The sequence below is a fragment of the Aquarana catesbeiana genome, linkage group LG03 (assembly GCF_042186555.1).
Source record: "Aquarana catesbeiana isolate 2022-GZ linkage group LG03, ASM4218655v1, whole genome shotgun sequence".
NCBI lineage: Eukaryota > Metazoa > Chordata > Amphibia > Anura > Ranidae > Aquarana > Aquarana catesbeiana.
In genome coordinates this window covers 273037954-273061152 of record NC_133326.1, presented here as the reverse complement: position 1 = coordinate 273061152, position 23199 = coordinate 273037954, and the positions used below count along the sequence as shown (strand labels likewise).

General features: G+C 41.6%; 1 protein-coding gene across 5 annotated transcripts in view; it reads right to left on the bottom strand.

The window, feature by feature from the left end:
• Positions 1–19623: 19623 nt before the first annotated feature.
• Positions 19624–23199, bottom strand: part of MDM1 (Mdm1 nuclear protein) — a 94518-nt gene continuing 90942 nt past the window's right edge. For 2 of the 5 annotated variants that reach the window (XM_073620086.1, XM_073620087.1), the window contains exon 14: positions 19624–22733. In XM_073620086.1, coding sequence (XP_073476187.1) covers positions 22624–22733 — 110 coding nt within the window. In that variant the 3' untranslated portion in view covers positions 19624–22623. The remainder of the gene's footprint in view (positions 22734–23199) is intronic. The other 3 variants (XM_073620083.1, XM_073620082.1, XM_073620085.1) reach the window with 2 other exon arrangements.

The window sequence follows — 23199 nt, the reverse complement described above, 5'->3', positions numbered from 1 at the left end:
TGACATCTGAAAGTCCATGTAAGTGAATGAGAGCCGTCTATATGTACGCTACTGAAGTCGCTCCGACTTCAGAAAAGGTCCCTGTACTACTTCAAGGCGACTTGTAGGCGACTTGTACCCATTGATTTCAATGGAAGTCGCCTACAAGTCGGATCATGGTCTATAGTGAAGCGACTTCACAGGAAGAGAAGATGTTTTTTTCAAGCAAACCCCTCCCTCCCCCAGAGCGGATTGTAGTTTGATTGGCCACTGGAAAGTCGCCTGTCTTGGAGGCGACTTGAAGTCGCCTTGTAAGTCGCCCCAAGTCGCGCTGAAGTCGCACTGAAGTCGCGCTGAAGTCGCCTTGCTAAGTCGCGCTGTAAGTCGTGTTGCCCCTGTGTGAACCAGCGCTTAGTCTGTGTTAAATGTGGCAATGTTACCTAATTTAAGATAGAAAGGTAACGCTAAGGCTCTGTTTCCACTAGTGCGACTTTTCATGCGACTTGGGACTGAAAAGTCGCATGACAAATTGTTTCCCATGATTTCCAATGAGTACCGTTCATATCTGTGCGACTTCAAGTCGCAGCGACTTCAAAGTAGTCCCTGCACTACTTTGGTCCCACTTTGATGCGACTTGAGGTCTATAGATACAGGCATTGCTTCAAATCGCGGTAAAAAGTTGCGGTAAAATCGCGGTAAAAAATCGCGGCAAAATCGCGCGACTTTGGGGACGCACTAGTGGAAACCTAGCCTTAGTCTGGATGATTTGTAAAATACTTTGGCTACTTATGATTGAGTAAGGAAGTGAAACATTACAATGATTGAAGAAAAACTTCAGTGAAAGACAAAAAAAAAAAACCTGCAGCAGCCACAGATATTAGTGATGACATTTGAGGGAGTTTATTTTTAAAAACAAGCTGTATTTTTAATGTACTGATGTAATAACACACTGCTCACAGATGCTGTGTTGGCGGCCATTTTATGTAAGGGCAGGGGAGGCCAGTGGCTGTTTCTTGCAGTTCTGATCACACAGTGAAAGCTGTAGTGATCACCTATTCTGCCAGTGAACTGACATCTTGAGCTCTGTCATCTTGTCAGCAGCAATGCGCTTGTCCCTAGCCGATGCACTCCCCGCTGCCCCGGCAATGATTCCTTCTCCCCATTCTCTGAGGCGCTCGCACTGTCAGTGCTATCGGGCCATTGGGCGGACCATTCGTCCGCCCTCTGAAGGATTGGACACACCTCTCTGCCCTCCTCCACTCCCTCCATAGTATCTCCATAGCATCTGGACACATCTCACTGCCATCTTCCCCGGCCCTGCTCCCCCCTCTTAAAGCTGAGCTATTGTTTCTGGATACGCCTCTCTGCCCTCCTTCCCCAGCTTACTCCGCCCTGTCAAGCATTGAACTCTCAGGAGAAAAAAAAACTTGCCCAAAGACACCTGGGATTTGTGATTTCCCAGGAGTCATTGGTAGCACACACTACATCATTCAAAAATAAGACAGGAAATGAAAGGAAATCTCCACAATGTGGGGGGTCACTATAATGGTATACAGAAGAAATCACATATCAAACAATAAATATTTGATATTTAACAACAAGTCATATTCTATTATATATAATGTGGTATCAAGTCTCAAACATATTTAACAAACGATAACTGAAAAGATTCTATCCATTGCAGAGATTCACAAGAAAGGGTGAAGAAAAAAATGTAAAAAAGTATATAAACAATCACCTGTATAATGTTGTATGGTGGTAGGTGATAGGTAGCTTGGGTGGTCCATGGGGAATGTCTCCAAACATTTAAAAGACTTGCCACATACAGTACTGGACATTACAACAAATCTGAGCATTAAAAAGGATAATGTAAAGATAATGTAATTAACTTTGTAAAGTGATTGAAAGACTGGGGCAGGGGGGAAGAGGGGAAGGGGAAAAAGGACCTGGGGAAAAGAAAAGGAAGGTGTGTGAAACCCTAAAAATGATCAGGGTAGTGGTCAGAATTGGAAGGGAGGGAGGGGGGAAGGAAAAAAATCCTTCCCCCCCTTTCTTTTCCCTTTCCCTTCCCCTCTCTCTTTTCCTTTTCACAAACCCCTCCTCCCCCATACTCTCTACACACACAATCCCCCCCTTCCCACACACCCCCCACATAAACACCCCCCACACATACCCCCTCCCTTTCTTTTCCGGTGTTCTTTTCTTCTCCACTTCCCTCAAATTCCTTTCCTCCTTTCCCCTCCCATTTTTCCATTCCTTTTCTCTTTTTCCTTTCTCCCCTTCCCCCTAACTTCCCAATTCTGACCACTCCCCTGATCATTTTTTGTGTTTTCTTAGTGTTTCCTTCCTTTTGTTTTCCCCGGGCCCTTTTTTCCATCCCCCCCAAGTTATTCAATCACTTTACAGAGTTGGGTATATTATCTTTTTTAATACTCAGATTTGTGGTAATGTCCAGTACTATATGTGGGCCAAGTCTTGTGAGGGTTTGGAGACATTCTCCAGGGGCCACCCAGGCTACCTACAGTGCCTTGAAAAAGTATTCATACCCCTTGAAATTTTCCACATTTTGTCATGTTACAACCAAAAACATAAATGTATTTTATTGGGATTTCACGTGATAGGCCAACATAAAGTGGCACATAATTGTGAAGTGGAAGGAAAATGATAAATGGTTTTCAATTTTTTTTACAAATAAATATGTCAAAAGTGTGGCGTGCATTTGTATTCAGCCCCCCTGAGTGAATACTTTGTAGAACCACCTTTTGCTGCAATTACAGCTGCAAGTCTTTTTGGGTATGTCTCTATCAGCTTTGCACATCTAGAGAGTGAAATTTTTGCCCATTATTTTTTGTAAAATAGCTAAAGCTCTGTCAGATTGGTTAGCGAGCATCTGTGAACACCAATTTTCTTGCCACAGATTCTCAATTGGATTTAGGTCTGGACTTTGACTGGGCCATTCTAACACATGAATATGCTTTGATCTAAACTATTCCATTGTAGCACTGGCTGTATGTTTAGGGTTGTTGCCCTGCTGGAAGGTGAACCTCCGCCCCAGTCTCAAGTCTTCTGCAGACTCTAACAGGTTTTCTTCTAAGATTGCCCTGTATTTGGCTCCATCCATCTTCCCATCAACTCTGACCAGTTTCCCTGTACTTGCTGAAGAAAAGCATGCCCACAACATAAAGCTGCCACCACCATGTTTCACAGTGGGGATGGTGTGTTCAGGGTGATATGTGGTGTTAGTTTTCCACTACGCTTTTTGCTTTTAGGCCAAAGAGTTCAATTTTGGCCATATCTGACCAGAGTACCTTCTCCACATGTTTGCTGTGTCCCCCACATGGTTTCTCACAAACTGCAAACGGGACTTCTTATGGCTTTCTTTCAACAATGGCTTTCTTCTTGCAACTTTTCCATAAAGGCCAGATTTGTGGAGTGCACGGCCAATAGTTGTCCTGTGGGCAGATTCTCCCACCTGAGCTGTGGATCTCTGCAGCTCCTCCAGAGTTACCATGGGCCTCTTGGCTGCTTCTCGGATTATAGCTCTCCTTGCCTGGCCTGTCAGTTTAGGTGGACAGCCATGTCTTGGTAGGTTTGCAGTTGTACCATACTCTTTCCATTTTCAGATGATGGATTGAACAGTTTTCCATGAGACGTTCAAAGCTTGGGATATTTTTTTATACCCTAACCCTGCTTTAAACTTCTCCACAACTCTATCCCTGACCTGTCTGGTATGTTCATTGGCCTTCGTGATGCTGTTTGTTTACTAAGGTTCTCTAACAAACCTCTGAGGGCTTCACAGAACAGCTGTATTTATACTGAGATTAAATTACACACTGCTAGACTCTATTTACTAATTAGGTGACTTCTGAAGGCAGTTGGTTCCACTAGATTTTAGTTAGGGGTATCAGAGTAAAGGGGCTGAATACAAATGCACTCCATACTTTTCAGATATTTATTTGTAAACAAAACCGATAACCATTTATCATTTCCTTCCATTTTGTGTTGGTCTATCATTGGTCAAGCCATTGTTGAAAGAAAGCCATAGGAAGTCCCGTTTGCAGTTTGTGAGAAGCCATGTGGGGGACACAGCAAACATGTGGAAGAAGGTGCTCTGGTCAGATAAGGCCAAAATTGAACTCTTTGGCCTAAAAGCAAAACACTATGTGTGGCGGAAAACTAACACTGCACATCACCCTGAACATATCATCCCCCTGTAAAACATAGTGGTGGCAGCATCATGTTGTGGGGATGCTTTTCTTTAGCAGGGACAGGGAAGATGGTCAGAGTTGATGGGAAGATGGATGGAGCCAAATACAGGGCAATCTTAGAAGAAAACCTGTTAGAGTCTGCAAAAGACTTAAGACTGGGGCAGAGTTTCACCTTCCAGCAGGACAACAACCCTAAACATACAGACAGAGCTACAATAGAATGGTTTAAATTAAAGCATATTCATGTGTTAGAATGGCCCAGTCAAAGTCCAGAACTAAATCCAATTGAGAATCTGTGGCAAGACTTAAAAAATGCTGTTCACAGATGCTCTCCATCCAATTTGACAGAGCTTGAGCTATTTTAAGAAAAATGGGCAACAATTTCACTATCTAGATGTGCAAAGCCGGTAGAGACATCCCCAAAAAGACTTGTAGCTGTAATTGCATCAAAAGGTGGTTCTACAAAGTATTGAGTCAGGGGGCTGAATACAATGTATGCCACACTTTTTACATATTTACAGTATTTGTAAAAAAAATTGAAAACCATTTTTCTTTTTTCTTCCACTTCACAATTATGTGCCGCTTTGTGTTGGTCTATCACATAAAATCCCAATAAAATACATTTACATTTTTGGTTGTAACATGACAAAATGTGGACAATTTCAAGGGGTATGAATATTATTTCAAGGCACTGTATGTATGTCTACTTGGTATTCTCCTTATTGGTGATTGTAAAGAAGTGTGACACTTTAGAATACAACACTAATGATTGTTTTATAAGGTTTTTTCGTTAATACAGAAGGAACCAGATCTGTTCCTTGAAGTTTCCAAAATCTGTGTGGGATTAACCACTTGCCGACCGCCTAACGTATATATACGTCGGCAGAATGGCACGGGCAGGCAGAATCACGTACCTGTACGTGATCTGCCTCCCGCGGGCGGGGGGTCCGATCGGACCCCCCCCCGGTGCCACCGGCGGTCGGCATCTGACTAGGAGCGTCGGGAGGCGAGGGGGAGACCATCCGATCGTGGCCCCCCCCTCGCGATCGCTCCCAGCCAATAGGAATCCTCCCCTGCCTGTGTGTAGTTTCACACAGGCAGAGGATGTGATGTCATCTCTCCTCGGTCTGGCAGTTTCCGTCCCAGCGCCGAGGAGAGAAGACATGTAAGTGCACACAACACACACACACACAGTAGAACATGCCAGGCATACTTTACACCCCCGATCCCCCCCCCGATCGCCCCCCGATCACCCCCCCCCTGTCACAAACTGACATTAGCAGTATTTTTTTTTTTTTTTTTTTCTGATTACTGCATAGTGTCAGTTTGTGACAGTTACAGTGTTGGGACAGTGAATATTACCCCCCTTTAGGTCTAGGATACCCCCCTAACCCCCCCTAATAAAGTTTTAACCCCTTGATCACCCCCTGTCACCAGTGTCACTAAGCGATCATTTTTCTGATCGCTGTATTAGTGTCGCTGGTGACGCTAGTTAGGAACGTAAATATTTAGGTTCGCCGTCAGCGTTTTATAGCGTCAGGGACCCCCATATACTATCTAATAAAGGTTTTAACCCCTTGATTGCCCCCTAGTTAACCCTTTCACCACTGATCACCGTATAACTGTTACGAGTGACGCTGGTTAGTTCGTTTATTTTTTATAGTGTCAGGGCACCCGCCGTTTATAAAGGTTTAGCCCCCTGATCGCCCGGCGGTGATATGCGTCGCCCCAGGCAGCGTCAGATTAGCGCCAGTACCGCTAACACCCACGCACGCAGCATACGCCTCCCTTAGTGGTATAGTATCTGTACGGATCAATATCTGATCCAATCAGATCTATACTAGCGTCCCCAGCAGTTTAGGGTTCCCGAAAACGCAGTGTTAGCGGGATCAGCCCAGATACCTGCTAGCACCTGCGTTTTGCCCCTCCGCCCGGCCCACCCAAGTGCAGTATCGATCGATCACTGTCACTTACAAAACACTAAACGCATAACTGCAGCGTTCGCATAGTCAGGCCTGATCCCTGCGATCGCTAACAGTTTTTTTGGTAGCGTTTTGGTGAACTGGCAAGCACCAGCCCCAGGCAGCGTCAGGTTAGTGCCAGTAGCGCTAACACCCACGCACGTACCATACACCTCCCTTAGTGGTATAGTATCTGATCGGATCAATATCTGATCCGATCAGATCTATACTAGCGTCCCCAGCAGTTTAGGGTTCCCACAAACGCAGTGTTAGCGGGATCAGCCCAGATACCTGCTAGCACCTGCGTTTTGCCCCTCCGCCCGGCCCAGCCCAGCCCACCCAAGTGCAGTATCGATCGATCACTGACACTTACAAAACACTAAACGCATAACTGCAGCGTTCGCAGAGTCAGGCCTGATTCCTGCGATCGCTAACAGTTTTTTTGGTAGCGTTTTGGTGAACTGGCAAGCACCAGCCCCAGGCAGCGTCAGGTTAGCACCAGTACCGCTAACACCCACGCACGCAGCATACGCCTCCCTTAGTGGTATAGTATCTGAACTGATCAATATCTGATCCGATCAGATCTATACTAGCGTCCCCAGCAGTTTAGGGTTCCCACAAACGCAGTGTTAGCGGGATCAGCCCAGATACCTGCTAGCACCTGCGTTTTGCCCCTCCGCCCGGCCCAGCCCAGCCCACCCAAGTGCAGTATCGATCGATCACTGACACTTACAAAACACTAAACGCATAACTGCAGCGTTCGCAGAGTCAGGCCTGATCCCTGCGATCGCTAACAGTTTTTTTGGTAGCGTTTTGGTGAACTGGCAAGCACCAGCGGCCTAGTACACCCCGGTCGTAGTCAAACCAGCACTGCAGTAACACTTGGTGACGTGGCGAGTCCCATAAGTGCAGTTCAAGCTGGTGAGGTGGCAAGCACAAGTAGTGTCCCACTGCCACCAAGAAGACAAACACAGGCCCGTCGTGCCCATAGTGCCCTTCCTGCTGCATTCGCCAATCCTAATTGGGAACCCACCGCTTCTGCAGCGCCCGTACTTCCCCCATTCACATCCCCAACCAAATGCAGTCGGCTGCATGAGAGGCATTTTCTTTATGTCCTCCCGAGTACCCCTACCCAACGAACCCCCAAAAAAGATGTTGTGTCTGCAGCAAACGCGGATATAGACGTGACACCCGCTATTATTGTCCTTCCTGTCCTGACAATCCTGGTCTTTGCATTGGTGAATGTTTTGAACGCTACCATACAATAGTTGAGTATTAGCGTAGGGTACAGCATTGCACAGACTAGGGCACACTTTCACAGGGTCTCCCAAGATGCCATCGCATTTTGAGAGACCCGAACCTGGAACCGGTTACAGTTATAAAAGTTAGTTACAAAAAAAAGTGTAAAAAAAAAAAAAAAAAAAAACATACAAAAATATAAAATAAAAAAAAAATAGTTGTCGTTTTATTGTTCTTTCTCTCTCTATTCTCTCTCTCTATTGTTCTGTTCTTTTTTACTGTATTCTATTCTGCAATGTTTTATTGTTATTATGTTTTATCATGTTTGCTTTTCAGGTATGCAATTTTTTATACCTTACCGTTTACTGTGCTTTATTGTTAACCATTTTTTTGTCTTCAGGTACGCCATTCACGACTTTGAGTGGTTATACCAGAATGATGCCTGCAGGTTTAGGTATCATCTTGGTATCATTCTTTTCAGCCAGCGGTTGGCTTTCATGTAAAAGCAATCCTAGCGGCTAATTAGCCTCTAGACTGCTTTTACAAGCAGTGGGAGGGAATGCCCCCCCCCCCCCCAACGTCTTCCGTGTTTTTCTCTGGCTCTCCTGTCTCAACAGGGAACCTGAAAATGCAGCCAGTGATTCAGCCAGCTGACCATAGAGCTGATCAGAGACCAGAGTGGCTCCAAACATCTCTATGGCCTAAGAAACCGGAAGCTACGAGCATTTTATGACTTAGATTTCGCCGGATGTAAACAGCGCCATTGGGAAATTGGGAAAGCATTTTATCACACCGATCTTGGTGTGGTCAGATGCTTTGAGGGCAGAGGAGAAATCTAGGGTCTAATAGACCCCAATTTTTGCAAAAAAGAGTACCTGTCACTACCTATTGCTATGATAGGGGATATTTACATTCCCTGAGATAACAATAAAAATGATTAAAAAAAAAAAAATGAAAGGAACAGTTTAAAAATAAGATAAAAAAATAATAATAATAAAGAAAAAAAAAAAAAAAAAAAAAAAAAGCACCCCTGTCCCCCCTGCTCTCGCGCTTAGGCGAACGCAAGCGTCGGTCTGGCGTCAAATGTAAACAGCAATTGCACCATGCATGTGAGGTATCGCCGCGAAGGTCAGATCGAGGGCAGTAAGTTTAGCAGTAGACCTCCTCTGTAAATCTAAAGTGGTAACCTGTAAAGGCTTTTAAAGGCTTTTAAAAATGTATTTAGTTTGTCGCCACTGCACGTTTGTGCGCAATTTTAAAGCATGTCATGTTTGGTATCCATGTACTCGGCCTAAGATCATCTTTTTTATTTCATCAAACATTTGGGCAATATAGTGTGTTTTAGTGCATTAAAATGTAAAAAGGTGTGTTTTTTCCCCAAAAAATGCGTTTGAAAAATCGCTGCGCAAATACTGTGTGAAAAAAAAAAATGAAACACCCACCATTTTAATCTGTAGGGCATTTGCTTTAAAAAAAATATATAATGTTTGGGGGTTCAAAGTAATTTTCTTGCAAAAAAAAATTATTTTTTTATGTAAACAATAAGTGTCAGAAAGGGCTTTGTCTTCAAGTGGTTAGAAGAGTGGGTGATGTGTGACATAAGCTTCTAGATGTTGTGCATAAAATGCCAGGACAGTTCAAAACCCCCCCAAATGACCCCATTTTGGAAAGTAGACACCCCAAGCTATTTGCTGAGAGTCATGTTGAGTCCATGGAATAATTTATATTGTGACACAAGTTGCGGGAAAGAGACAATTTTTTATTTTTTTTTTTTTTTTTTGCGCAAAGTTGTCACTAAATGATATATTGCTCAAACATGCCATGGGAATATGTGAAATTACACCCCAAAATACATTCTGCTGCTTCTCCTGAGTATGGGGATACCACATGTGTGAGACTTTTTGGGAGCCTAGCCGCGTACGGGACCCTGAAAACCAAGCACCGCCTTCAGGCTTTCTAAGGCCGTAAATTTTTGATTTCACTCTTCACTGCCTATCACAGTTTCGGAGGCCATGGAATGCCCAGGTTGCAAAAAACCCCCCCAAATGACCCCATTTTGGAAAGTAGACACCCCAAGCTATTTGATGAGAGGTATAGTGAGTATTTTGCAGACCTCACTTTTTGTCACAAAGTTTTGAAAATTGAAAAAAGAAAAAAAAAAATTTTTTTTCTCGTCTTTCTTTATTTTCAAAAACAAATGAGAGCTGCAAAATACTCACCATGCCTCTCAGCAAATAGCTTGGGGTGTCTACTTTCCAAAATGGGGTCATTTGGGGGGGGTTTGTGCCACCTGGGCATTCCATGGCCTCCGAAACTGTGATAGGCAGTGAGGAGTAAAATCAAAAATGTACGCCCTTAGAAATCCTGAAGGTGGTGATTGGTTTTCGGGGTCCCGTACGCGGCTAGGCTCCCAAAAAGTCCCACACATGTGGTATCCCCATACTCAGGAGAAGCAGCTAAATGTATTTTGGGGTGCAATTCCACATATGCCCATGGCCTGTGTGAGCAATATATCATTTAGTGACAACTTTGTGCAAAAAAAAAAAAAAATTTGTCACTTTCCCGCAACTTGTGTCAAAATATAAAACATTCCATGGACTCAACATGCCTCAAAGCAAATAGCTTGGGGTGTCTACTTTCCAAAATGGGGTCATTTGGGGGGGTTTTATGTCATCTGGGCATTTTATGGCCTTCAAAACTGTGATAGGTAGTGAGGAGTAAAATCAAAAATGTACGCCCTTAGAAATCCTGAAGGCAGTGATTGGTTTTCGGGGCCCCGTACGCGGCTAGGCTCCCAAAAAGTCCCACACATGTGGTATCCCCATACTCAGGAGAAGCAGCAGAATGTATTTTGGGGTGCAATTCCACATATGCCCATGGCCTGTGTGAGCAATATATCATTTAGTGACAACTTTTTGTAATTTTTTTTTTTTTTTTTTTTTTTTGTCATTATTCAATCACTTGGGACAAAAAAAATGAATATTCAATGGGCTCAACATGCCTCTCAGCAAATTCCTTGGGGTGTCTACTTTCCAAAATGGGGTCATTTGTGGGGGTTTTGTACTGCCCTGCCATTTTAGCACCTCAAGAAACGACATAGGCAGTCATAAATTAAAGGCTGTGTAAATTCCAGAAAATGTACCCTAGTTTGTAGACGCTATAACTTTTGCGCAAACCAATAAATATACACTTATTGACATTTTTTTTACCAAAGACATGTGGCCGAATACATTTTGGCCTAAATGTATGACTAAAATTGAGTTTATTGGATTTTTTCTAGAACAAAAAGTAGAAAATATCATTTTTTTTCAAAATTTTCGGTCTTTTTCCGTGTATAGCGCAAAAAATAAAAACGGCAGAGGTGATCAAATACTATCAAAAGAAAGCTCTATTTGTGGGAAGAAAAGGACGCAAATTTCGTTTGGGTACAGCATTGCATGACCGCGCAATTAGCAGTTAAAGCGACGCAGTGCCGAATTGTAAAAAGTGCTCTGGTCAGGAAGGGGGTAAAACCTTCCGGGGCTGAAGTGGTTAAACAGGAGGTTGAAATAGAAAAATCAATATGGATTAATGATGTATAATCTTTGTGCACAATGTGATGAACACACTATAATATTACTGTAAATGTAATTTTAACCATGGTAAATTGTTAAAACTTTTGACAGACGTCCTTTATTAAAAATCCATGTAGTGATAATTAATTAATTAATTAATTAATTAATATGAGGTCATTTAATATGGGTAATAAAGAGTGCAATCATGAATTCTAATCGCCATATTGTGTGCCTAGAAAGCGTTTTTTATATGTGTGTTTGTTGCTAACCATTTGTTGTCTTCCAATGCTGATATGTTGCCTTTATGTATAGTTGGAGGCATTACTGTATGATATTTGTGAGCCAGGGGGTGGAGTGATATGGAAATAGAATATTACATATTAGTTAAAGTTGTCTAGTGGTCTCACAAATATTTAAGAATCCCTCCAAGCTTTGGCTAAGGATTACACAGGACAAAGTCTAGTTACTTTTAGTTAAGTCACGTTAAATGAATGTGTTATTGTAAACTGACCCAGTCATTGAGAAGTCATATTGCAAAGGGAGGTGGCTTGGGGGTTGTCGATTCCTTATACACAAGTCTAAATACCACTGCCCAAACTGGAATAAGTTAGTTTCATCCAGAGCTGCATCATGCAACATGCAAGCCTCAGGTCTTATTACCTGGCCACACCTTTATGGGGGGACTCCGTGGTGAAACAGAATCTTTGGTTAAGTATTCTTGTTATATTTTCTAATATTATCTTTATTTGTCATTACTTTTAAGAAAATGTTATACATTTAAGTATTTGTGTAATCTCTCTTTGCACATATTGAACACAACACCAAAAACGTGACAAAACAACCATACAACCCAGAACAAAATTGGGTTGCAGAAAGATTAAATCATACTTTATGTGAGAGTGGAAGAACCATGCTGTTTGATGCAGATATGCCAATCACATACTGGGGGGGAGGCAATTATGACCGCATGGTATCTCCAAATTCGACTTACCAGGGAAATCAACTGAGAAAACTCCATATGAACTGTGGAATGGAAAAGCCCCGAATTTGAACTATCTAAAAAATATTGTAAGCAAAGCCTATGTGCACATCCCAAAAGAAAAACTTACAAAATGGGATGCTTAAGCAAAGGAAACTGCACTTGTGGGCCACAGTGAATCTGAAAAGGAATACAGAATTCTACACCAAGACAAAACAAGGTAACCATCAGTAGAAGTGTAATTGTTGCCAGATTCATGGGATGAGATGCAAAGACGTCCAACTCACAAGAAACAAAAGTGTATCAGAGCTGCTGATGAAGATTGTAGATGCTCTCACAAAACTGCTTACAAGAAACATTTTCATAGAACTGAGATCCAAAATGGGACTAATATAAGGAGTAGTTGCTGAGTTGGCATGTTGGAATACATTGTTCATGTATTTTTGTACAACAACTACGGGTATATTCTTCAGCCAGTAGATGGCAGTGTTTATGAGTTTGTAGCTCTCTATGGTAAACTCTACATCTTGTTTCTTTATAAAAAAAAAAAGTTTCTGCTTCCTGTTTGCAATTAAGCAGAAAAGTCCATGTGGACTGTGCAGCTATATACAGAATTTCTAACACTATCTATGCATGATCTTCGTGCTTTTGAGATACGGTATAACAACTTCATGTGCCCGATTGATACCATGTATGTACTGTAGGGCGTTGGCCCATTTTCAAAGTTAATGCTTGACTTTTTGTATTATCTGACTGTAACTAAGTTATAGCATTGTCTTAATGCCTCCTCTATTAGTATCTGTGACACAGAGATATGTTTATGTAAGATTTATATTTTATATTTATACTGTACGTTTTTGTTCTCTTTTGTATTGTCCTCCTGGTTATTTTCAATAAAAAACGTAAATTACAATTTAGCATGTCTTACATATATGCTCTTTTTTTTTTTTATTTGCTTTATTTTTTCCCCACAAAAGTGGTGTTACGCTTTAAGCAAGCCAGTATATAACATTTTAAAACAAACATTTTATTAATACACATTTAAAGCTTGATATAATTGCATTAGCAATATTGGCAACAGCACACAAAAAAGATATATTCATATATCACTTATACATCACCATACATGTGCCCTATGTTTTAAACCATTTAATTCTAATTTCCACATTTCCAATACTATTGAGTTCACTGTTTAGTATAAACACAGTTTTGGACTGAACTTTGCTTTGCATATACCCATTTGGCTGGAGTCAAACATACAGTATATGTATAGGTGGAGTTTTCCTACCAGTACTGTATATCGTTTGCTGGCTGAAAAACCCTAGCCATGTGAACAAAAGGGTTAGGGATAGCACTGATATCACTTACAAAATTTGTCCATAGTTGGTTAATGACATCACCAGGTATACCCCCTCACTTTGTTTACATTGCAAATGACAGATCAGGAAGCCGACATTCAGAGCAAGTAGTTGGCAGGATCAAACGTGGTTGGGTATTTCTTTTGGCAAGTCAGCAGGCATCATTCATTGTGATTTACTATTTACTATTTACATTTTTTGTGAATGAGTAGGGGTTCTATGTATCCTTTATCCATTCACATAGGGGCGTGGTATCTGTGGCCCCCTTATTCGGTTATTTAAACCGAATAAGGTTTAGATTCCAATAAGCCCCCCCCCCCCCCCCCCGCCTGCAGACCCTCAAAATCACAGGGCTAGGATTGTGGGGAAGAGGCCCTTGCCCTCATCAATATGGGGACAAGGTACCCCCCATGTGGATGGCATGTAGCCTGGTAAGGTTCAGGAAGGTAGGGTGCAACCCCCTCTTTCCTGGCCTGGCAGGCTGCATGATTGGAAAAGGGTCTGGTGTGGATTTTGGAGGGACCTTGTACTTTTTTCTTCTTTGTTTGTGTAGGGTTCCCCATAGATGGAATTTGGGGGAGACTGCATACTGTTAGATGAAAGGAATCCCCTCCTACATCACAAGAAGTTTTATCAAGGACAGGATGTGAACTACCTGTCTTGCTATGGTGAAACTTTTGACTCCTCCCTGATGGTTGATGTATGCCATCATTGTGGAGTTTTTTGACTAAATCCAGATCAGATGACTTTCGAGCAAGGTGGCCCCAAGCTGCAGAGAGAGCCAAGTCCCCTGAAGTTTGAGTCCTTTGAAGACCAAGTCCCCAGAATTGACAAAAAGTTCAGGACTTACTCCCCACCCCTGCTGGCTCGTATCTGTCATGTGTTATCTGCCAAAGTATGGAAATTAATGAATTCCCCAATTCCAGAGCTGGCTACCTGAGCCACTAGGCCAGGTACAACCTGCCAAACTAAATGGTCTCTCCTGACTTAATCTGACTAACTTGTCTCATGACAACAAAACATCTGTTGTAGAGGTCTGGAGTAAAAACTGGGCAAATCAAAATGAGCCCAGGACTCTCATGCATAAGCGAAGAGTTGGACAACTCTTGGACTGGAAAGCTCAAATCTTAGACTGCAAAGTTTGAAGTTTGATGTTTAAGAAACACTCTGGTCTCAGCTGTGTGCAGGTTTAAACCTAGATACTCCAAACTAAACTAAAAAAGTTTGTTCCACCAAAGCTTTGAAGAGATTCAGGTTCCAACAGAATCACTGTTATTTCTGGACAGACAAGGCCACGTTGTCTGACAGAAATCTGCATCAACTGTTCGACCAACAGTAGGTCATCTAATATCCTTAAATATGGATTCCATGAGAGCACAGTAGAGTTAATACTAGGTTAACACTTTAGACTTTGGACTAGACAACACACAAGGTGCAGGCGAGGGGCTGAAAGTCAGGGTCAAAAACCTGGAAGTTCATTGAGGTTCATGGGATTCAGAAACATGTGGAATGTCCTAAAACAGTCCGACTGAGAGGAAGAGAGCACAGCAAGCAAAGCACCAAGAGTTCCAATTATAAACAAACAAGATCTAAAGCCCAAAGCTGTCCTAAGAAGAGGCCTGAATATTCACCTGCCAAAACTAAGAGAATGTGTGAACAGACCAGGTGGCAGTCTTGCAAATCTGAGAAACAGTTGCCTGATGCTGAAGGGCCCAAGAAGCACTTGCAGATTAAGTAGACCATGCCTTGATAGGAAAAGGTGGAACCAAATTAGACCATAAACTAGAACAATAATTTGTCTGCACTAGTGAGAAATGGTTGAAGAAGAAGCTGGTTGTCCTTTAGAGGGACCATGGGGAAGCACAAAGAAAGAGTCAGTCATTAATGGAAGCAGTGGCTGCAAGATAGACACACACGAATTTGACACACTTTTCCGTTTCTTTGGCTTGAATTATTTTTGCACCACCACAAACAACTCTACTTATTGCAACACATTACTCATTGAAATCCACAGTTATCACTAGCCTGATGCTAGCAGTAATTGAATGAATCCTTTCCTAAAAGGAACATAAGAACTGATGTTACTGATGAAGGTATGTGAAGGCACATTTAAAGTATAACTAAAGGCAACATTTTTCCTTTAGTTTTAAATAGAGTGAAGATGGATTAGAACACCTGTCAGCTTTTATTGCTGTCTGTGCCCCCGTTAGGGTCATTCACCCTCTCTATTTGTCCTGTTTACCATTATCATTGAAAGTAACAATAAAAGTAAATCCCATATTTTTGAGTTGCCCCAAAAAAGTAATAGAGGAGAAATCTTCCAACGGGGACCTTGGGGTCCCCAAGGAATTCACTTAACGAATAAGTTCACCGTTGGGAACATGTTACATGTCCTGCCTGATTTTAGGGTGGAACATGTAACATGTTCCCAGTGCTGCAGCCATCGCCAGCTGCCCCCCTCCCTGTGGCAGCAGTACGGGGAGAAGTTCCCCTTACCAACTGCCACTGTTTGAAAAACAGCGTGGTCATGCAGGGCTCCACATGAACTAGAAGCCCCGACATCTTTAGCGACTGTCGGCTTGTAGTCTTCAATGAACTACCACGCCGCTGTGGAGCGCCGTGGTTGTTCATTGAGTATTCCTGTCAGGGAGTATCTGTTTACCTGTACGGATGTACGGGTAAGCAGATACACTGACAGTCTGCATGAGACCTGCCTGGCATCAGCAATCTGCTGAAATGCTTTCCAGGCTCCTGCAACAAAAAAATAATAAATGCATATTTTTGTACCTGCAAAAAAAAAATGTGCAATTATTTTTTTTTATTTTTTTTAAGTGAATTTATTCTTTAATCTGCAGGGATTTCCTCTTACTTTCTGCCTGGCTATGGGATAGGAAGTAAAGGAAAATCTCTGCAATGGGACACCGATGGCATAAATAAATCTGACACTGGTTATGACTGTCCCTTGCTCTATTCAAAATGAAGAAAAAAGTTTTGCCTCTAGTTCTACTTTAATTGCTTGCACTTTACGCCTGCTAGCAGTGTCAGTTCCAGAGAGTTTAGATATAAAAATCCCCGGCCCTGTCTTTGAATACACTTACCAGCTTGTAACTCATCATGTTTGATGATAAAGAGCACATGTTAAAGCACTGGTGACCAACCTACTTTATTTAAGGGGTGTCCCATGTAGCTTTCAGTGCACTCTATTTTAATGTTACTTAGTAAAGAGATAATGACTTAGTCAAGCATGTCAATGGCAATTTTGCACAGCAATGGTAGCGATGTTAAATAACATGACTGCACTGATATTATTTTACTAATAAGGTATGGGGAGTAATAGTATTTCCCACTGATGACAGTAGTGATAATCTCTAAAAAAAAGTTGAAATAAAAAACAAATCATGATTAAAATAATTTGGCCCATTATCTGTTTGTTTTCCAGGGGATTCAGTGTAGACCAGATTGACTGTATGCAGCCAGCAAGTGCATTTCTCTTTCAAATCAACAAATAAATCACAGTATGGTATATGTTTTTTAACATAGCAAATCCCACATCAACACGAAACTTTCAGGGTTGGAAAATGTTATATATAGAATCAGTGGCAGCTGGTGAAGTTTTAGGATGGGGGGCACCAGACCCTGTCCTTCCTTTTTGACCCCTGCCACTTCCCATAAGCCCTACCCCTTATAGAATCCAGACACTCCGTCCCCTGTATTCCACTTGCTTCCACCCATAGTGTTAGGAGTATACAGCCCCAGAATAACAGAACAGAGTATACAGATCAGCATTACAGATACGGTATATAGCTCAGCACCAGAGATACAGTATACAGATCGGCACCACAGATACGGTATACAGATCAGCACCACAGATACAGTATACAGGTCAGCACCACAGATACGGTATATAGATCAGCACCACAGATACGGTATATAGATCAGCACCACAGATACGGTATACAGATCAGCACCACAGATACGGTATACAGATCAGCACCACAGATACGGTATACAGATTAGCACCACAGATACGGTATACAGAGCAGCACCACAGATACGGTATATAGATCAGCACCACAGACACAGTATATAGATAAACACCACAGATACGGTATACAGATCAGCACCACAGATACGCTATACAGATCAGCACCACAGATACGGTATATAGATCAGCACCACAGATACGGTATACAGATCAGCACCACAGATACGGTATAAAGATCAGCACCATAGATACGGTATAAAGATCAGCACCACAGATACGGTATAAAGATCAGCACCACAGATACGGTATAAAGATCAGCACCACAGATACAGTATACAGATCAGCACCACAGATACGGTGTATAGATAAGCACCACAGATACGGTGTATAGATCAGCACCACAGATACGGTATACAGATCAGCACCACAGATACGGTGTACAGATCAGCACCACAGATACGGTGTATAGATCAGCACCACAGATACGGTATACAGATCAGCACCACAAATACGGTACATAGATCAGCACCACAGATACGGTATATAGATCAGCACCACAGATACGGTATACAGATCAGCACCACAGATACGCTATACAGATCAGCACTACAGATACAGTATATAGATCAGCACCACAGATACGGTGTAGAGATCAGCACTACAGATACGGTATACAGATCAGCACCACAGATACGGTGTACAGATCAGCACCACAGATGCGGTGTATAGATCAGCACCACAGATACGGTGTATAGATAAGCACCACAGATACGGTATTCAGATCAGCACCACAGATACGCTATACAGATCAGCACTACAGATACAGTATATAGATCAGCACCACAGATACGGTATACAGATCAGCACCACAGAGTAAAGTATAAAGATCAGCACCACAGATACAGTATACAGATCAGCACCACAGATACGGTATACAGATCAGCACCACAGATACGATATATAGATCAGCACCACAGATACGATATATAGATCAGCACCACAGATACGGTATACAGATCAGCACCACAGATACGGTGTACAGATCAGCACCACAGATACGGTGTATAGATCAGCACCACAGATACGGTATACAGATCAGCACCATAGATACGATATACAGATCAGTGCCAGACATTGACACATTGACAGCATGACAATACCCCCCCAACACTCCGTTCACAGCACTACCTCCCCCACGGATGGATCATGGGACACTCCGCTCACAGCACAACCACCCCCCATGGATGGATCGTGGGACACCCTGCTCACAGCACCCAGCCCCCCACGGATGGATCGTGGGACACCCTGCTCACAGCACAACCCCCCCATGGATGGATCGCGGGACACCCCGCTCACTGCGCAGCCCAACCCACCGCATGGATGGGTCTCGGGACACTCCATTCACAGCAAAGGTGGGTCACAGCACAATTAAAGCAAAGTTTCCCGTGCAGGAGATCCGCAACTTACCGGGTGTCCTCTTCCCTGGCGTCTCCTCTTCAGTCAGCTTCCTCCACTCTGTCCCACTTCCGCCAAAGTGATGGGCATCCAATAGGGACGACTGGCGCTTTGGACAATCAGGAAACAGGTCTCACTGACCTGCTTCCAGATTGGCGGGGAGGCGATGCGGTGTGAAAATAGCGAATATTCGTTCGCTATGGTCACACAACTGGGTGGGATCAGGGCACATGCTCTGCGCCCCGAGCCCACCCTTTTTTGAAGCCTATTAGAGCCTCTGGCTCTAATGAGGTGCTTCAAAAAACACACCCCCTCCTGCCCCCACCATAGGCGTCCATGCGCCCGGCATCCTGAAAGGGGCCGGGCGAATGGATTGGGAGGCGGCAGCAGGGATAGAAGGGTGGTGCCTGTGCGCCCACAATGCACGTGCCGCCACTGTATAGAATAAAGTATCCAAGTATTCTTTGTTAGGGTTTCCTTGATGGCGAAAACATAATGGGGTTTATTTACCAAAGGCAAATAGACTGTGCACTTTGCAAGTGCAGTTGCTCCAGAGCTTAGTAAATGAGGGGAATATCGTCTGAGTTCAATCATCCAATCACGTGCAAGCAAAAAAATGGTGTTTTTTATTTTCTTGCATTTGATTGGGTATTCTTTGTAAAGTAAAGCATTAACTCATTTACTAAGCTCTGGAGCAACTGCACTTGCAAAGTGCACAGTTTACTTGCCTTTAGTTTACTTGCCTCAATGTTATTTAAAATGCTGTTTTAACACGCTTCCAAACATTTTACAAAGCCTTTTAAGTTTCAATGTCATGGTGTAGCTGGCATTATTATAATGAGGTAATGTTTCTTTGAATAAATCAAAAATAAATTATATAATATATGCTTAGCTTTAATTAAAAATTATTTTATTTTCTTTAAGATCATGAAAAATTCAAACTTAACAAATCCACATAATTACAATATAACAGCAATACTATAATATAAACACAGTATAAAGAACATTATATTCAAACAGTTGTTTAATTTATTCAATCACATTTACAAAAATAAAACAGAGCAAATTGCAAATGTAGTTGACAAAAATGCTCTTAGCATTTTAGTCACAAGAAAAAGCTAAACACTCAGCACAAACAGCCACAGTTTTTTTGCTCTGTTTCACTTAAAATATGTATATAGTTTCATTCTGGTTTGTACACTGTTATGGTTTAAACAGGAAACCTGACATTCCTGTCTTCTTGGTAAAGGTAGATATTTGCAGGCAAGGCATCCAGTAAATGGTGAAAACAATATAACTGCCACAGCCTAGGGGATTTTTGGTCCAGTGGTGACCATGATAAAGTATGGGCTTGGGCTGACCATATAGCATGCTCGTTTATAATCTTAGATTATTATAAGACTTGCAATGTACAGAGAAAAAACCTGAAGTAGAATTTTAAAAACTGATGAAAGTATAGGATGTATAAAAATTATTTTAGAAAAAATGTAATGGTGAACTAACAGCAGACACCCTCCACCAGGCCCCATCTTCCTGCCTAGGGGATTTTTTGTCCAGTGGTGACCATGATAAAGTATGGGCTTGGGCTGACCATATAGCATGCTCGTTTATAATCTTCTTAGATTATTATAAGACTTGCAATGCACAGAAAAAGCATGACTGACACAGAAATTCATTTTACATTACAGAAAATCCACTAGGAAAGCACTACAAAACAATATAGAATGTGTAGGATTGTTCTTTAAGTTAAATGTTTAAACAATACCAATGGGATATATGACCCTTCAAATATATGCAGTTATATTACACAAAAACACTTTACAACTGCGCTAAAACAGTTCTGAATGAGTGTTACAACCAGGACCGTATTTAGAAAACATTCTGTTTAGGTACACATTCTTATACAATTTCCTCCCCTTGTGTCATCTGAATATTTCAGTAACAAATAGTTTTAGATTGCACTAAACTGTCTGCTTTGTATATTTATATGAGTACTTTTTCAACTGAACAAACCATCAAACTAGAGAAATTAGATACTTTTTTCATATTTGCTGAACTATAATCCTCTCATCATCCTTGAACTCTTTTACCCCTACTGTTTTAATGATGAACTTAGCTACAAATGTCCCATAGGTAGACAGAAGAGAAAAACAAAACAAAAATGTATTAGCATAATTTGTACATTGTGAGCCTTGTGCTGGCCCCTCTTACCCTGCTTATCTAAGAACTGTCCCACAAGTGTCATTATGGTAAATACAGACCTGGCTGTACATATGTGAGATATTGTACTGGTGGGCTACTGCTGGCTTAAAAATGGTCCAAGGGGAATATTTTATAATACTGGTGTTGTGCTTAATCTGGTGCAGCTCTGCATGGTAGCCAATCAGCTTCTAACTTCAGCTTGTTCAATTAAGCTTGTTCAATTAAGCTTTGACAAAAAAAAAAACCCTGAAAGCTGATTGGTTTCTGTGCAGAGCTGCACTCTTCAGTTTTAGTAAATCAACCCCACTGTATTTTAGAGTATGTGTAATTGTGTGCCATTTTTGCTGTGAGTTCAGCCCCATATGGCGAGGTCACCATCACAGTGGTTGCAGTGTCATAATAATATAAAATAATTTTGTTAGATCTGTTCTCATCTTGATGTATTTACTGGCTAGCAGAGACTATTATATTACGTGAAATATTTGTGTATAAAGAAAGTAATATAATTAATGAGATCTTGCAGAGTGAGTCATTCCATTTCTTGCATCAAACATACAGAAGTTTAGTTACACCCATCTCTTTGATTTGAGATTACTGTAATGCCGCGTACACACGAGCGGAATGTCCGACAGAAAAAGCCAGACGGAAGCTTTTCGTCGTATATTCTGATTGTGTGTATGCCTCATCGGACTTTTGTTTTTCGAAAATTGTGCCGGACCTAGAAGTAGAACATGTTCTAAATATTTCCGATGGAACCAATTCCTATCGGGAAAACCGCTCGTCTGTATGCTGTTCTGACGGACCAAAAACGACGCATGCTCTGAAGCAAGTACGAGACGGAAGCTATTGGCTACTGGCTATTGAATTTCCTTTTTCTAGTCCCGTTGTACGTGCTGTATGTCATCGCGTTCTTGACGATCAGACTTTGGTGTGATCGTGTGTACGCAAGACAGTTTCCGTGGAATTCCGTCGGAACTCCGTCGGAAAAACCTTCAGAGTTTATTTCAACGGGAAAACTGGTCGTGTGTACGCGGCATTAGTGCTGAAAAATATTTCATGATTTCAGGAGAGTTATTGGGTCATCAGAAAAAGCTTGTTTTTAGCTGTGACATTAAAAACCCGAAGAAGTTTCTAACCAAGCCACACTTTATCCAAACTTAAAAAAAAAGTTCAGCAATGGATACACCTTACAGCATAACCCTAGCTATAAATAAGATAAAAATGAATAGCTCATTAAAGGATAACATTAAAAAACAGCTTCTGTTGCAATATTCACAGAGCTCTCTTCCACAGTATTTCTTTTTTACCACCCTAGTCTGATGGCCAGCATCATTTTGACCCTCTTCCTAAAATTGATGTATACATGATTACAGAGCAGCATTTATTTGTGTCTATTGTATCTGTCTAGAGTTCAGCTTTAACCAGAATAGGCATGTTCACAGTTAAAATCATTCATAAAATTGTTTGGTTTATCCATATACTTGTTTTCAGTGGGAATTGCACACATGTAGGATTTAAAATACTAAAAAACTATAATCATAATACACAGATAATGTATTCATTAATACAAAAATGTACAAATTGATCTAGGATTTCAGAAGAAAAATACAAAAATCATTTACAAAATTACTAAACATTATTCCTTCTTGCTTATCAAATTCTGTAAACAATATTCTATAAGTAGAAGTTGATGGGTCAACTGATCATTTGTTGCCCCAGAAATTCTCTTTTCTTTTCTGAGCGCGCTCTAGAACTTGTGAGGCCAAAGAGCTAGAAGCTGCTGACCTAGCAGAGATCTGGGAGAGTCGATCATCTAAAAAACAAAATGACAGTAAAGGTCTTTACAAAAACAAACAGGTAAAGAGGACATATCTTCAGATGCTATCAGTCATGGAAGAAAAGGGTTCCTCGAAAAAAAAAAAAAAATACATATATGTATATACAATGTTTTGGAGGTGTTAAGTAATCTTCAGGGCTAAAATATGTATCCAATGTGTGCAAAAATGCAAATGAAAGGGTTAAATACCTAAATGCAGCGAAGGGGTTAAATACTTTGAGGCCCCATTCACACTAAGCAAAAGCGTGAATGCACATATGTCACCGTAAAATAAAGCTTAAGTTTAACTTTATTTTTTTTGTAAGGGGTAGGGAATACAGCAGAAAACACATTTGTTATGTGTTTTAGTGCCTATTCTATTACCTGCAGGCTGTTGCTTCTGATAAAAATCCACCCAACAATGAACAGCGGTGTTCCTGTGCACCCCTAGCTGCACTAATCC